General features: G+C 50.0%; 1 protein-coding gene across 1 annotated transcript; it reads right to left on the bottom strand.

The window, feature by feature from the left end:
- Nucleotides 1-1,408: 1,408 nt before the first annotated feature.
- PRELP (proline and arginine rich end leucine rich repeat protein) lies at nucleotides 1,409-16,999 on the bottom strand. Its single transcript, XM_047752835.1, has 3 exons — nucleotides 16,803-16,999; nucleotides 7,803-8,787; nucleotides 1,409-3,971 (listed from the first exon to the last, which is right to left on the bottom strand). Exons 2-3 carry the CDS (start codon nucleotides 8,770-8,772, stop codon nucleotides 3,796-3,798), a joined length of 1,146 nt encoding a protein of 381 aa, XP_047608791.1. The 5' UTR covers nucleotides 8,773-8,787; nucleotides 16,803-16,999; the 3' UTR covers nucleotides 1,409-3,795.
- Nucleotides 17,000-17,320: the final 321 nt, after the last annotated feature.

Below are 17,320 nucleotides of genomic sequence, written 5' to 3'. Positions count from 1 at the left end.
TGCACATAGTTGATATCCGCGGAAAACTTGATGAATTGAACTGAAGCAGGAATTTAGGAGACCGGATGGGAGGGGTGGGGCCACTTCTGGCAGTTTTTATCCAAGAGAAGGTGGCGTAGGCCAGGAAGATCACAGGGTTGGTTCTGGAACCAAGCTTATATCTGAAGAGAGACTCCAGGGCACTCTGTTCTTGCCCCTCTGTGAACATCTGCATGGCCTGTAGACCATTCCAGATAATGCGGCTGGTCCTTTGTTCTCCAACCTTTTTTTTTTTTTTTGCTTTCTAGGGCTGCATCTGAGGCATATGGAGGTTCCCAGGCTAGAAGTCGAATGGGAGCTACAACTGCTGGCCTATGCCACAGCCACAGCAACTCAGGATCTGAGCCATGTCTGCGGCCTACACCACAGCTCTCAGCAACGCTGGATCCTTAACCTACTGAGCGAGGCCAGGGAGCAAACCCACAACCTCACGGTTACTAGTCAGATTTGTTTCCACTGTACCACAACGGGAACTCCTGTTCTCCAGCCTTATTGTATGTATTTATGTCACTGTTTTGTGTATCTTACACTTCTTGTCCTCAGCTGGCCTGTAAGCTTTATCTGGTCAGGAATGGTGTCTGCTTTGTGTTTTTCTGTATCCAGCTCAGTGCTGAGCATTTGGGAGACCCTTAACAATTTGGAATCTGTGAGTTGAAGAGAACTTGGAGCTTTGGGCTTCAAATATAGCTGTCAGAATTCTTGTCTGACTTTAGGGATTTTTTTTTTTTTTTCCCCAAGGGTTGCGAGTTTTGGGGAAATTCACCAAGAAAAGGTTTTGGAATCATTTTCTTAGAGTTTCTTTCTTTCTTTTTTTTTTGTCTTTTTGCCTTTTCTTGGGCCGCTCCCGTGGCATATGGAGATTCCCAGGCTAGGGGTTGAATGGGAGCTGTAGCCACTGGCCTGCGCCAGAGCCATAGCAACGTGGGATCTGAGCCGAGTCTGCAACCTACACCACAGCTCACCCACTGAGCAAGGACAGGGATTGAACCAGCAACCTCATGGTTCCTAGTTAGATTCGTTAACCACTGCGCCACGACGGGAACTCCTCCTAGAGTTTCTTAAGAATAGGATCTTTGGAGCTTCTGCTTGGCGCAGTGAGATCAGCATCTGGAGCACTGGGATGCAGGTTTGATCGCTGTGGGGTTAAGGATCTGATGTTGCCACAGCTGCGGTATAAGCTGCGGATTGGATCTGATCCCTGGCCCAGGAACTCCATATGGCGTGGGGCAGCTGAAGAAAAAAAATGAATAGGATCCTTTCTTCACCAGTCTTCTCAGACCAAGTAAAAGTGGGAGGTCAGGGGAGAAGGGTGGTGAGATGACTTTAAGGTATGATTCTCACCTGTTCACATTGTCAAGTTCAAGCAGGGTATTTTTCATATCACTTTATTTCCTCTGCTGTGAAGCACATTGGAATGTGAAAGTAGTTTCATAAAGTTAGCATGGTCTTCAGGAAAGAATAGCTATATGTACAGAGTACACATGCACACCTACTTACACATCTGTGTATGCATATGCCAACAGCACTGAGGGAATGAATTTGTGTGTGGGGAGGAGGGGGCTTCCTTAATCCCAAGGGAAATGACCACAAGTGTGTGTGTGTGTGTGTGTGTGTGTGTGTGTGTGTGTGGCTGTAAAACTAGTTTAATATCCTCTGGTTTACAGCTGCAGGCAGCAGGGGAGGAAGCAGGCATCTTCCAGATGGGGCAATGGGATGATGATGAATGTAATGCTGCCAAAACAAAACAGTTCAGGTTTGCAGAAGCAGGAGCCCTGGGAGTTGTGCTGCCCAGAAGGGCTGAGGGCGCAAGGAAGGAATAAGGTGCAGAAGGGGGGCTTATCCAGGCCATAGCACCAGATTGCTTACAGCCACAATAATATATTGACTTTAAGCAGGAGCCTTGGAGAAACCAGCTGCAGCTAGGAAGAATGAACCAGTTGTATGGGAGCATGGGGGAAGGAGATGAAATGGGCCCCATTTTCTGTAAATTAGCAGAGAAGAGTGAAAAGAAAAAAGACTATAATGGGAATTTCTTGACCTTGGGACCTAGTTTCTTTAAACTCTCTGGAACTTGGCTCAACCAAACTTGAGAGTAGGCACTGTGTCCTACTTATTTCTAGATTATTCCTCCCCCCCACCCCCAACATACACTGAAGGGACTGTAGAGGGGCAGCATGCCCTAGGGGAAGTTAAGGGGAAGGTGAAGGCGAGTCAGCCTTGTGGCGCCCAGGCTCCCCTTGGAGGCCTGTCACCCTGCTTATCTGGGCCAGGCAGGGAGGATGGGCACTTTGAGGGAAGGACGGTCCATATAGGGAATAAATTATTTCAGGAGAGAGGGATGCTATTTCGGGCTTGTCCTGCATAGAGCATGGTCTAAAAGATGGAGCTGCATGCAGGAACATGAGCGCGAAAGTGTCCTTGGAAGGGCACTTGATCCACCTCCTTGGTTTACCATTGGAAGCTGAGCGCAGAAAGGGCCGCAGGTCAGGCAGCCAATGGGAACAAATCATATCCTCACCTGGGTTCCTCAAGGTTCCTACTTGTGCTGACTCAAGATGGGGCTCAGGACTTCCAACTGGGGGCCTCCATACCTTTGTGCCCTTTAGATCCCAAAGGAGAGAGTGACCGCATATGTTGCCCATGGCTCTTCAAGTTGGAACCCAAGGCCAACTCCTTGACCTTGGAAAATCATCCCAGAGAGAGAAGAGAAGGAGCATGGGTGGCGGGGGGTGGGGTGGGGGGGAGACATGACCAGCACCAGCCACCAGGTGTCACTGCTGTGTCTTGTCTTAGGAGGCGAGGCTAATCTGCACAAGTGGAAGAGGCTTCTGGGAGATTTCCAGGTGCTCTGCCCCTTCTTGAGCAGTTTCTCAGGAATTTTTCTGGGGAATGGAAAGGACCAGGCCATTCCCACTGATAGAGAACAGATGGCAGGTCGGGCTTGAAGGCTCCATACCCTCCACTGTGGAGACTGTGTTCCCCAGGGCATTGGGCCCCTTGTCCAGAGTGGCCAAGGGGGCTGTAGGACCCATCTGCACCCCTAAGGGCCCCATTGGCTGATTCCTAGTTTTCTGAGCCATTCTTCTCCTTGACTGTGCCTCCCTGCTCTTACTCTTGGAGTAGAGCGTCCCAGCCAGGAAGCTGTGTGCTGAGAAGGAGGGCTCCATCTGGTCCCTATGATGAGACAGCTGATGCAGGCCCTTGTGCGAATCTCTGACCCTCCGCCCTCCCTCAACCATTCCCTTGCCCTTCCTTTCTGGGGAACAGAGGTGGACAGAGAGCCAGTGTGATGTCTGGTGCCAGTGAATGGGGCAGTGAAGCAGCACTATTGGAAGATGGAGCATTTTCCAGCAGAACTTTCCAAACCCCACTTCGGGGCTGCCCCTGACCATCTTCTGCTTGCTCTGGCCAAGACCAAGATCCAGATGTCAGTTCATGGCCCAGACTTACCCAGGAAGGCTGAGGGGAGGAGGAGGGAGAAGAGAAGATAAAATCTCTAGACACAGAGCGTTGCTTCTGGGGCCCGGAGTTTGGGTGTGTGGTGTGTGTCTTTGAGCTGCGTGGACCAAATACGGCCTTTAGACGTCTTGCTCTAGAAGCTGCAGGGGCAGCAGAGTATGTGGCCTGTCCCTGCCTCAGGAAGGTGGGATAAGAAAGGCAAAGGTGGGAGCAAGTATAGGAGACAGAGGAAACAAATGGTGGGCATGGGCGCCTGGGTCAAGTGTGGTCAGAGGGGCTCCAGGGGCAGAGGAAGGCCTAGATGACCACGGACTGCAGCAGGCGGAAGCACATCATGAGGTCCAGTGGGATGGGCGGCTTCAGGTAGTTCCCATCCAGCCGCAGGTAGCGGAGGTGTGGCACGTTCTCCAGATCTGAGGAGAAGTCGTGGAAGGCGACTAGATCGGTGGGGCAAATCTGGGTCCCGTTGATTTCTATGGAGAAAGGAGGGGAGAAGTCAGCAGGGGTGTGTGTGTGGAGGGGTCAGGCCAGACAGGGCTGGAGGCAAAGACAAGGAGGGAGAAGAGGATGGACGAGGTTAAGGACTCTTAATTCTCTCCTCTGGAACCCGCTGACTTTGGGAACCTGTGACCGTGAATGAGTCAACCCTAACCTCCAGATTCTGTTTATCCATTTGTAAAGTGAATTAAGTTGGAACTGATCAACGATTGTTGTTGGAAATTCACTCTAAAGAGTTATGAAAGGGAGTTCCTGTTATAGCTTAATGGTAACAAACCCAACTAGTATCCATGAGGATGTGGGTTCAATCCCTGGCCCTGCTCAGTGGGTTAAGGGTCCGGTGTTGCTGCTGTGAGTTGTGGTGTAGGTCATAGAGGTGGCTCAGATCTGGCGTTGCTGTAGCTGTGGCATAGGCTGGTGGCTACAGCTCTGATTTGAGCTGTTCCTTGCCTGAGAACTTCCATATGCTGTGGTGCAGCCCTAAAAAAAGACAAAATAAATAAGTAAAGAATATTGGAGGAAGTAAACTTTGAGCTGAACCATCAAAGATAGGATTACAACAGGTAGAGACCTAGAGATGGTGTTCTGATGGTGTGGCCTATTTGAGTGATGTTGTGGAGCCCAAAAAGCTCCTGGCAGAGTGTAAGAACAGTAAATAGCACAATGTAATGTACAAGAAAAATCAGTGGCCATAAGTTGAGGCCACCGTTTATGGTAGGCTTTCAAATATTTCATTCAGGATGGGGGCTTTGATTTCCAGTCTGAGGAATGGCATTTGGCAGGACTGCTGCTAGGATAGTATGGTAGGATATATGAACCATAGCATCCTGAATGGAGCGCTAAATCTGAAAGGATCCTGTCCATGATCAGGTTTATGCTGTAGGAAGATGAATCTGGCCACGGTGTGGAGAAACGAGGAGGGGGATCAAGATCTGAAGCCAGCAGGTGGATGGGAGAATTCCTCTGGAGGTTTTCCTATGGATAGGATGTGAGAGCCAAGGATGGGAGGAAGATGTTTACTTTAGCTGAAATAGGGATGACAGAAAGAGGAAAGGGGGCCTGGGGATGGCATGCGGCCCTAAAACATGATGGACCTATTGATTCTGAAGTGATTACTGATTCTGGGGAAAGTGAGCTGGAAAGGCAAGTTATGGCCAAATGGTGGTCGGCTTTCAAATGGAAAATGAGTTTCCATTTTCTTCTTCACCTCTGACTAGATGACATGAGGTTATGTCATTTTCTGAATAAAGCTTTCTATTCTCCCTAAGCTTTGCTTCCTTTATCGTCTGTGGGTTGTTGTTGTGGTTGCTCTTCTTCTTCTTCCCTTTTTTTTCCCCCCACTTTTTAGGGCTGAAATTTTTTTTTTTTTTGGTCTTTTTTGTCTTTTTAGGGCCACACTCGCAGCATATGGAGCTTCCCAGGCTAGGGGTCTAACTGGAGCTGTTGCTGCCGGCCTACACCACAGCCACAGCAATGCGGGATCCAAGCTGCGTCTGCAACCTGCCACAGCTCACGGCAACACCGGATCCTTAACCCACTGAGCAAGGCCAGGGATTGAACCTGAAACCTCAAGATTCCTAGTCGGATTTGTTTCCACTATACCAAGACGGGAGCTCCAAGGGCTGAACCTTTTTAGTGGCATATGTCAGTTCCCAGGCTGGGAGTCAAATCAGTGCTGTAGCTGCCGGCCTATACCAGCAGGAACGCTGGACCCTTTAACCCACTGAGCAAGGCCAGGGTTTGAGCCTGCATCCTCATGGATACTAGATGTGTTCTTAACCCTCTGAGCCGCAATGGGAACTCCCTGTGGTTGCTCCTCTTTATTTCCTCTTCCTCCTCGTTTGCCTTTGTTCTCCCCTTTCTCCTCTCTTCAACATTAGAGTAGCAGAAAGAGCCCTGACATAGATGGTCTTTCTTCCTGTGACCTTTGTGACTTTGGGCTTTACCTACCTGATGCTCAAATCTGTGAAATGGTGAGAGGGGCATGTGATCTTTCTGTCCTCAACCTCAGAAGCCTGGATAACCCCCCTGCAGCCTGGTCTTCCACAATCTAGTAGAGCCATTTATTAACCAAAGTTTCCTTTCTCTCTAGATTTTGGGCCTATACAGCTTCCTGGGGGTGATGTGTTCCATTACCCCCAGTTTGCTACCTGCAGGGTAAAAATTAGACAGTTTTCCCTTTTCCAGAACTTGTTTGTTGTAAGATTTAAAAAAAAGCCTTCCCCTACCTTCGTGCCATTATCTCAGATGAGTGAACAAGCCTATTCTCCTATCCATTTGTTTCAAGATTACAGAAGTTCAAAAATCTCCCTCTGATCCGGCATTGCTGTGAGCTGTGATACAGGTCACAGACGCAGCTTGGATCCCATGTTGCTGTGGCTGTGATTGTGGCCTGCAGCTGTAGCTCCAATTTGACCCCTAGCCTGGAAAATTCCATATGCTGTGGGTACAGCTCTAAAAAGAAAAAAAAAAAAATCTTCCTCCGATCCTTTGGCTCGGAAACTATGGATTTCTAATATTATTTTAGGAGTGCTTCTCTTTCCCCTTAGTCTCCTTCATCCCTACATCTGCTGCATTCCTTGTGTGGATGTAGCCTGGTTTTGTCCAAGAACCAGATAAGATTCTCTTTTGGGAGTTCCCATCATGGCTCAGCGAAAACGAATCTGACTAGCATCCATGAGGACGCAGGTTCGATCCTTGGCCTCACTCAGTGGGTTAAGGATCTGGCATTTCTGTGGCTGTGGTGTAGGCTGGCAGCTGTAGCTCCGATTCAACCTCCATGTGCCTCGGGTGTGGCCCTAAACGAACAACAAAAACAAAAACAAAATAAATGGCATTATTTCAAAAAAATTTTTCTTTTGTTTTTAAACTCTTCTGTCAAATGCTTCACTCGGAGCTGACATTTTATTTTGTTTTGTTTTGTTTTGTTTTGGCTGCACCTGCAGCGTATGGAAGTTCCTGGGCCCAGGATCAAACCTGTGCCATAGTTGTGGCCTGTGCCACGGCTGCGGTGGTAATGCCGGAACTTAACCTGCTACATCACAAGGGAACTTCCCAGAATTGACATTTTGACTGAAGCAAAACTACGACTTCCAACCTCTTTTCTGGCCTGCACTTTTTACCTCAAGCCTGTAAATGTAGCTTAGGCAAATTCTGCCTTAAATGACTAAATCTTTCAGCCTTCCAGGTAGATTGAGAAAATGCCTGCTTATGGACCTGACATGGTCTCCTGACTGCCATACTTTTATCAGTTGTATACCCTGAGTATATAGTTGCCTCTCTGTGTATACTTTTTACAGACTCTTTAAAAAAGTGAGGCTCAGGGTTGGGAAGAAGCCCCTTTTTCACAGCTGCCAGCTTTTGCGTTGGATAGGCCCAGGACATTTCAGAGTGGGCATTTAAATGTCACTGTTCTGTTTTTAGGATAATTTTCAGGACTCTATTCCTTGTCTATCTTACCTGTAAATCTGGAGGGCAAAGAAACTGGGGTCGATGAGAAGGGGTGGAGGAAGAAAAGCTATTACCCTCAAAGCATGGTGTTCTGGGCACTTGATCCATATTAAACTATTAACTCTTCGTATCAACTTCGTGACAGAGGGCATTACTGCCATTCTTATTTTGCAGATGTAGAAACTTCCCAGAGAGGTCAAATATCTTCAGGGTCACACAGAGTAAGCACTAAGACCAGGATTTGGAGGCCAGTGCCAAACAGGGTGCTTATTGCATGTCCAACCATGAGGCTCCTGTGGAGGCATAAGGGTCCCCAACCCCTCCTCCCTGGCCCCCCCCAGACCCCCTCCACTCACTCTCGATGCTGTTGTTGTTGAGGTACAGGTGCTCCAGCTTGTTGTTGATGGCAGGCACGTTGCTGATCTTGTTGTGTGACAGGTGGAGCACGAGCAGGTTGGAGATATTAAAGGAGTTCTTGGGGAGTCCCCTGTCTGAAAGCTTGTTGTAGTTGAGGCGAATGAAGGCCAGGTTGGGGAAACCCTTGAAGTATCCATTGGGGATGGTCTCGATCTTGTTGCTGTCCAGGTAGAGCTGGTGAATGGCCGTGGGGACCTTGGGCGGCATCTTTCTTAAGATGTTGTGGGCCAGATTGAGCTGCATGAGGTTCTTGAGGCCCTGGAAGGTGTCGGGTTTGAAGACGCCGTCGCTCAGCTTGTTGTGCTGGAGATCTAAGAGCAGCAGGTTCTCCAGCTTGCTGAAGACGCCCGGCGGGATTCTGGAGATCTGGTTCTGGCTCAGCCTCAGCTGCTCCAGGTTCCGGGGCAGGGCTGAGGGCACCTCTTCGAGCTGGTTCTTTTCCATGTAGAGGAACACCAGGCTGGGCAGTTTCTCCAACACCCTCTGGTCCACCTTGCGAATGCGGTTGTTGTCCAGGTTGATCCACCTCAGGCCTGTGGCATTCTTGAAGGACTCCACCGGAAGCTCGGTTATGAAGTTGTTCTGGAGATAGAGGTAATGGATGCGGGACGGGATGACAGGGACCTTTCGAAGGTTGCGGCTGTCACAGTAGAGGGCAGATGGGAAATCAGAGGGGCAGTAGCACTCCCGGGGACAGTCAGGAAAGACAGATGGCGGGCCCGGTGGGAGGGGAGGAGGCAGGTCTGTAGGCTCTGATGGCTCATGGGGATCAGGAAAGCTGGGTGTCGGCCTGGGTCTGGGTCTTGGCCGGGGCCTTGGTCTGGGTCTTGGTCGTCTTGTTGGCTGGCCTTGGGCCGCTGAGGCCAAGATGAGGAGAAGTGGGAGGAGCCAGCAGAGGGATGACCTCATGATCCAGGGACGCACCTGTAGGGAGGAACCCAGGAAATCATCAGCCTGCTGGGCCTCAGTAATGAGAGGATGGGTCTTTGCAGCTAGACGGGCTCCAGAGGCAGTTGTGGGAGGGATCTGTGGAAGCATCTCCTTGTTTGCAGGTGACAAAGTAACAAGGGCTTGAGGTCTGGATCCCTTGCCCAGAGGCCAGGCCACTGAATGGGTTGAGCCCGCCTGGCAGAAAGCACACTGGGCTGTGAATCAGGAGTCCTGGGCTTTCCTGGAGAAGATCCTTAACCTCTTTAGCCCTCTGTCTCCCCGTTTGCAGCATGAGAAAATCATTCCTCCCCTTATAAGTGGCCATAGAGTCCTGGGGTTTTACCTCTAGAAGGTTCCTTAGAGATCCCATAACTCAGTGGTTTTCAAACTCTGCTCCCATTTCTGTGGAGTCCCCCTGATGGAGGGAGACCAAGGGGATGGCTCTGGGGTACCCCCCACCCACTCCCCTGCCAACCCGAGCAGCTCTGTGTTTTCTTGAATCTGTTATATGTACTGAACTTCAGCCAAAGCATTCATTAGAAAAGAAAAAGTCACATTGCTAAAACTGTTTTGAAATCCACCAATCAAGTCCAGACTCTGCTATTTATAAAACTTGGGAACTGGAGGAAAGAAGTGGCTTGCCAAGGCCAGGAGTCTATTGAACAGCAGATGCAGGACAAAGCCCAGGTCTCGTGGGCTCAAAGAGATCTTGGAAAAGAAGAAAGTGCTGCAGATCCCTTGTGTCTGCCCCTGCTGGCCCCTCACCCCCGGCGCTCCCGCTCTGGAGAATGCTGGTCTTTGCCAGCAGGAGACAGACCAAGAATTTCTTCCCAGATGTGGAGGTTCCTGGGGAAATAAACAAGGAAGGAGCTGAAAGCTGTGGGGACTACAACAAACCAGTGAATATAAGAAAAAAGAAGTAGACCCACAGGTGTAGAGAACAAACTAGCGGTTCCAGTGAGGTGAGGGAAGCAGGGAGCAGTAATATAGGGGTACGAACTATTATGTTTAAAATAAGCATGTATAGGAGTTCCTGTTGTGGCTCAGTGGAAACGAATCTGACTAGCATTCATGAGGATGCAGGTTCGATCCCTGGCCTTGCTCAGTGGGTTGAGGATCTGGCATTGCCGTGAGCTGTGGTGTAGGTCGAAGATGTGGCTCAGATCCCACATCACTGTGGCTGTGGTGCAGGCTGGCAGCTGCAGCTCTGATTCGACCCCTAGCCTGGGAACCTCCATATGCCACTGGTGCAGCCCTGAAAAAACAAAACTAAACAAAAAAAACATATAATGATAAATTAAAAAAAATAAAATAAGCACACATTTAAGGATATATATACACAGGGAATATAGCCAGTATTTCATAATGCTGTAAATGGAGGAGTTCCCTTTGTGTCTCAGTGGTTAATGAACCCGACTAGGATCCATGAGGATGCAGGTTCAATCCCTGGCCTTGATCAGTGAGTTAAGAATCTGGCGTTGCTGTCAGCTGTGGTGTAGGTCACAGATGCAGCTTGGATCCCACATTGCTGTGGCTGTGGTATTGGCCAACAGCTGCAGCTCCGAGTCAATCCCTAGCCTGGGAACCTCCATATGCCATGGGTGCAGCCCTAAAAAAACCACAAAAAACGAACTTTAAATGGAGTATAACCATTAAAAATCGTGAATCACTATGTTGTACTCCTATAACTTCTATAATATTGTACAACACTAACTCAATTAAAAAAAAAAAAGCTGTGGGAAAACCACTTCCATTTCACATCAAGAACTTCTTGCTAGCCTCAGAGACATAGTGGAATAAGGATGTTTTAGGGTTGCCCTTTCCAGTGGGCCTAATGACCCTGATGAGGCTATGCGTTGAGTGGAATTAAGCTGGGGGAAGTGGCAGCAGACCCGGGGCTGCAGGCAGAAAGTGGCATCTCCCATGGACTTCCTCCCCTGGCCTGACTTGGACGGCCCCAGGAAGGGGTTGCCTGCACTCTCTCCTCCCCATGGCCATCTTCCCCGGGGACCGCCCTCTGGTGTCCCTCCAGGGTCCTTCTTCCCACGTTGCTTCCACCAGCCTCCTTAGCTCCTGCTTCACCATAGCTGTGGCCTGCCCCTCCCCCTCCTGGGCTCTGGGATGTGTTGGAGATGCAGGCTCCTTGGGGGAGGTCCCTGAGAGAGAGAGAGTGGGCTGGAGTGTGTCCCCAGCATCCCAGACCTCCCCCTCTTTCCTTGGAACTCACACCAACTAGACTCTTGCCTTGTGTGACCCAGTGCCAGCTTCCTGCTGACTTTGCTCAAAGGAGGACCGTAGTGGCCCCTCACCAGCTGCTTGGTCCTCAGTCAGGTGCTTGGGAGGAGCTGAATATGGCAAGAAACAGGAGAGAGGGTGGAGCTCACCCCGAGGGACAGAGGGCATCTCCTCCCACCTTTCCCACACACCCTCTGGACACTCAGCCTGCACACTTTTGCACACCACACTCCTGTCTTGGTACCCTACACACAAGCAGATGCATGCTCCCCTATCCTGTGTGCATGAGAGTCCTTAGAGAGTATACTGAGCATGGGAAGGAAGGAGGGGAAGAAAGAAGGAAGACAGATGAGGAGGGAGGAGGGGGAGACCGCCTCGCAGCCTCTGTTGTTGCTCCACCTTCCTCAAAGGTGGTCTCTTCCCAGGGATGCCTCTCCAAGGGGGTCCCCGAGTGCCATTCCCTCTGGGCTTCCCATCACAAAGGACCTCGCAGTTAGATTTTTGGCTTTACCTCCACTGGGGATGTCATAGTCTTGGGGAGACAACAAAAGGACTGAGAAGGCATTCATTGTAAAACTAAACTTGAGTCTCATTGCCAGACCCCAGACCCCTCGTAATGGGTGAGCCACGAATTACCATGTTACGAGTCCTGTAATTTTCTTGAAAATAGCACAGCCATATTGCACATCAATTTTATTTTATTTTAAAAAATTTTTTTCCTATCTAGGGCCTCACCCGAGGCATATGGAGGTTCCCAGGCTAGGGGTCGAATCGGAGCTGTAGTCTCGGGCCTAAGCCACAGCCACAGCCACACCAGATCCAGGCCACATCTGCAACCTACACCACAGCTCAGGACAACATCAGATCCTTAACCCACTGGTTCAGGCCCAGGATCGAACCCACATCCTCGGGGATACTGGTTGGGTTCGTTTCTGCTGCGCCGCAATAGGAACTCCATATTTCGTGTAGATTTTAAAGGAGTAGTTCAAGCATTAGTATACTAAAAACAAACACTGTTAAAAGCCCTAATTTTTTTGACCTTGAATTTTTTGGCTTTCTTTTGTTTATTTCTTCATCATCCAGAAACCTGACAATAAGCAAGAGATCTCTCCCCTGCCCCGAGAGGCTTCCCAGCCTGGCTGGATCCTTTTCCTTCATTGCCTTTGTCACCAGGTGCCATGCGGCCCTGAGTGAAGCAAGCAAAACTTGTCCAGAGCTTCCAGCAGAAGCCTGCGCTGGAAGGCGGAATGACTCAGGCAGCTGGCCCTTGCTCAGGGGCGTTTCTTGGTGGCTCTGGGCCTGGGCAGCCTGTGGCCCTGTTGTCTGGGGTGACAAAGTCACAGGTCAGGGCTGCCTCTGTCTCCTTCCACCCACAGTGAACTCAGGCTTTCCTCACTCCCATCTCCTGCACCAGACTTTTCGGGGAGCTTATCTTCCCACCAGTCTCTGACTCTTCTACATGCCAGAGCTCTGGGGGCTGGCCAGGCTCCTCTCAGAACCCAGGGCGGGGGCAGCAGGCTGGGCTGGGGGGGGTTTCCCGAGGAGAGCCTCCCAGGCCTATTCTATGGAGAAACTGGATCCGTTCAATTCCCCTTTTCTTAGCCCTGAGGCTGAACTGTTCTGTGTGTGTGTGTGCGTGTGTGTGTGCGCGCGCGCGCGCATGCTTGCATGCTTCTTTTTTTCAGGAAATTGCACTCGTTTCTAAGACTTTTCTCATTGGGCAATCACTCTTCCAGCTGGAGCCTGGGCAGCCCCTAGAGTCTAAATCTCCCAACCAGAATCATGACAGACAAGAGGTCCCTGGTCTCCCTCACAAAGCCTGAAGTCACACCTTCTTATGTTCCTGTCTTCTAGAACTTTCTGTCCAGTCATAAGCTCCCTTAAGGTGGGTTATAAGCATGTGTGATTTTTAAATTTCTTGTGCCTCTGTGTGCATACCTCTCCTCTGCTGGGCTGTGCTCACTGCTTGGTCTATGAACTCACGTGGCCCAGCTAAAACACCAGCCTCCTGCAGCCCTGTGTTCTCCTGAGTCGGCTCTCAAAAAGTTGCTCGTGCTTGGGGGAAAAGCAATTGCTTTGACTAATACCAAATTCACTCTCTCATTTAAGAACATTTCCTAAGAGAGTTTTAAGTTCAAATTTCAATTCCAAGTACTAGATATCTGGGCTTGGATCCTGGCTTTGACACTTCTTCCCAGGCCCCAGGCTCCTCAGCTGTGTGAGGATCCAATGAGATCACACACATCAAGGCATATGCTGTAGAGCATAAAATCTCTACAAATGGCAAGGGTTTTGTTTATTCAATTATTCATGTATAAAAGATCATATTCTCTAGAGAGACTGATTTTTAAAGTGAGATAGCCAGGTCCCTGTTTAGGTCATCAATTCATTCATTTAAGGTTCAGATACCCGGGACTCTTGCAATGATGAGCCTCAGGGACGGGCCGGGTGTGCGAAGTCCTTAGGGCACATTTAAGGGTAATTGGCTTAGTTTGGGGAGAGTCTGGGATTGGGGTTGGGCTGGGAGTGAGGTTGGGTGTGTTTCCTTGGGTTGAAGACGATGACTCCACACTACTTCTTGGTGTTCTTCTTTCTCGTCAAATTTCCCATCTAGCTAGTCACCCTGAGCCTCCATGGCTTAATGCAACCAGCGACCCCACACAGAGGATGGGGCTGCCCCTCCCATAGAGCCACACCCTTGGACCTTGGGATGACCCTCTTTCGTTCCCTCTTTCTGTCTAAACTCAGACTTTTGAAAGCCATCCTCCTCCCTTGATCTCTTCCTGAAACCCCGAAGGGGGTTGGAAGCCAGGAAGATCAGGTGGTCTCTCTCTATTGTTAGCAGAATAGTGAGGCAGGTCTTCCCAGGCTGCCTGAGATTCTTCCAGGGCCTCCAAGTGGGGCTGGTGGGGTCTTGGGGTAAGGAAAGGGCTGAATGGAGGTGTGACAAAGTCAACACATCATTGATGCAATTGTCCCTTTCCTGGGGAGTGAAATCAGTATAAGGCTGAGCCTGACTGGGGCGCGGCAGGGAGAGCCTCGTGGTTCAGATGAGGCAGGGCACGCAGGGTCTCGGCCCGTCTACTGCTACCCAGTGATGAGACCCTCTTCTCAGCCTCTGTTTCCTTATCTGTACAATGGGGGTCATGAAATCTTCCCTATCCCTCTCTTCCTCACCCAGTTGTTTTCAGAAGTAAGTGGGTTAAGTGACTTGAACATGTGCTGCAGATCAAAAAGTGCTAAAAATAAATATAACACTCTTAGGAAAGGACCATCCGTCTCTCCAGGGTCTATCGCAAGGCCAAGTGTAAACAGAATGTTTTTTTGGCCTCAAGCCACTAGTCCAGAAGAGCAAGTTTTCCTTTCCAAGGGCCTGGGGAAGAAGCAAGGGTGAGATGTCTCTTGCTTGCCGACAGGCTGTCACCTCACCATATCCTTTTCTCTGTTTCCATCCCCTAGCATCTCCACCCTCTGAAGAAAGCTTGTAAGAATCTTCTGGTGCTTTGGGCGCTTGTAGACCTGGGTGTCAACCCTGCAACTCCTTAGCTATTAGGTGGGTGCTCTTGGGAATTCTCTTACTTTACCAAGCTTCAGCTTCCTCATCTGTAAAATGGGCAACCTAACACCCATTTTACTTTGAAGTAAATGCATAAATGTGTGAAAAATGAGTGGTCAGTGAATGAGAAGCTATAGTTCACATTATTTTAAAAATCACAGAGTCTCTTTCCCTTCAGCTTGGCCAGAGGGCAGCCCTCTGGAAGGCAAGGATCCTTGCAGGTGGGTACAGCTTGTGGATTTTCCCCAACACTTCCACACAGAGCAACTTCTTCCCCACAGAGCAACTTCTTCCCCTTCGGGGCCTGTGATATGACACCTGGGTCTCAGAACCAACGAATTAGAGGGATAGATGCCCCCAGCCATTTGGGGAATGGGGAACATTCACTCTGTCCCTCCAACTCACCAGCCCCACACTGGACCTTCCTGCAGCAGGTGAGAGGATGTTGGCCAGGGATGGTGCAGTCTCATTTCCTCAGGTGGCCATAGTGTCCCACTGCGGTTCATGACTTCCCCTCCCAACCCTTTGCACCTGGCTTTTTGGCCCTTCCAGCCTCCCACATGGGCCCCATAAATGGGCTGCCCTTCTACCCTGTGTGAGCCACCAGAAGGGATGGAGGCCTAGGGCAGGCAGATTAATAGGCAAGGGGAAACATAAGCTCTTTGGAGCTACTTTGAGGGGATTTTCTTTCGGGAATGTTCTCCCTTGATCTGGCTCCCAGTGCTTGCCTGGAGAAGGGAGGTGGGGAGTTCGCAAGAGAGCTTCCCTTTTCCCTCAGGTGCTTGCTTCTACTCCGCAAAAGAGGGTGGCCCCTTTGGAGCACTCTGGAGCTCCTCCATCAGACAGTCCTTGTCCAGGATGCCACATAGGCCTTCTGCCCAGATAAGACTGCCAGAAGTCCTGGGCTCTTCCATCCCACATGGGACTCCCTCAAGCCCCTGGTTCAGATGCTCTCAAGTCCTAAAACAACAACAGATTCCTGGGTCTCGATGCAGTGGTTCTGGAGCAAGGGGTCTATGTTTTTAGTACGCACCCCTCTCCTTCACCCCTGCCCCCAGATCAACTGTATTGAGGGACCTTAATCTGGCCCATGCCCTGCCTGCCTTGGGACAGCTCTTTCTCCTGGAGTGAGGTGGTGGGTAGAAAAGGTCCACCCTCTTTGGAAACAAGCTCCATTCAGTTACCCACTTTAGTTTTTTCCCTCCCTGACTGATTAAGGAACTACTGTCCCTTTTTCTCTCCCACAGGGACCTCTTGCCAACCTGGGATTATTTTGAAGTGGCTTTAAAAAGAAATATGCCTGCAATAAAAATGAAATGTTTTGCCCCCAGAGCTGAGAATTATGACCTCCAAGGCTTGGGAGTGGGGTTGCTTTCTTCTCTTTCTTTCCAAAAGACAAGTGGCTAGGACCAGTGAGACTGAGAAAGTCAGAGGTACAGAGAGGACACTGTGCAGATGGGAAAGCTATTTTTCCCTCCCCTGCCTAATTAAGTTCTAAAGAGCAAAGACATCCTTCCAGCTTTTGCACTCGTTCATCCCCTTCCTGCTCAGGCTGGACGCAGGACACATGATTTCTTTTGGCTCCACCATCACAGTGGGAAAATGCACTTTCCTTTTCCTTGTACAGTTGGGGAGGTGTGTGAGAGGGTGAGAGACAAGAGGCAGTGTGTGTGTGTGTTTGTGTGCGTGTACGTGTGTGCGTGTCCCTCCTGGTGTCTGGTCACTATGTGGTCTAGCGCTGCACCTCCTGTGCAGCCAGAGAGGAGGTGAATGGACAGGATGCCTTTGTACTGTGTGTGTAGTTTGTGTGTGTGCATGTGGAGTGAAAGCATAGCCTCTGTGTGACACGTGTGTATGCCTGTGATGGTGTGTGACAAAACGTGAAAAGTTCAGAGAAATGGGTTCTAGAGTAGGGTTTCTCTGGGAACCTGACTTGTAGAAATGCTGTGTGTGGTGTTTGTCTGCCCTACAACCAACACCCGTACCAAGAAAGTTTAACTTTGCAGCAAAACAAAGACATGGATAGAGAATGATGAAGAGAAGAAAGAGGGTGGAGAAGAAATGAGGAGGAATTAATTTGAGTTCCTTTGAAAGGAGAGACGTTTGGTGGGTGGAAGGAAGGAAGGAAAAGATAGAGACTAGATCAGTAACAAGGTTGGATGGAGCAGGAGACTGGCTGGAGGCAGGAGTCTTCCTCCCCATCTCCCACTGGGCTTACCTGTACCACCTGCCTCTCCTCTCAGCTCTGGGTTTAGTGTCCGGCAAGGCTCCCTCTGATTCCCCCCACCCTTTGGTGGAGCTGTGGCAGCAGAGAGCCAGCTGGAAGTTCTGATCTCCTTGTGGTGTGTTCGTGCTCGAGTTTGCCTGACTTTTCTTCCACTGGATCCTATTGGGGTGGGGAGGTTAGGTTAGGGGGAGGGACAGGCAGATCCAGATCGTAAGGAGGGAGAGGAGGACGGAGGGAGGGGGGAGGAGGGAGGGAGGAGAGAAGAGAGGGAGGGAGCTTGGGAAAGGAGGAATGACAACAATAAAGTCTTTATTTAGCAGCCAAAACTCCCAAAGACTTCATCCACACACCATGCCCACTAACGGACTCGTTTTTAATAACATTTCCTTCTGCTGCTGCTTCTGGGAGGGAGATTGTTTGACCCATGTTTGGAAAGCAAGCCAAATTAACAGAGGAAAAGGAATGAAAAGCAACTTCTGTGCAGGCCAGGGCTGGATGGCTGGGTCCAG

Source organism: Phacochoerus africanus, chromosome 11 (genome assembly GCF_016906955.1).
Source record: "Phacochoerus africanus isolate WHEZ1 chromosome 11, ROS_Pafr_v1, whole genome shotgun sequence".
Classification (NCBI taxonomy): Eukaryota; Metazoa; Chordata; class Mammalia; order Artiodactyla; family Suidae; genus Phacochoerus; species Phacochoerus africanus.
Note: the sequence above shows the minus strand (reverse complement) of the source record. Positions and strands in the feature narration are given on the sequence as shown.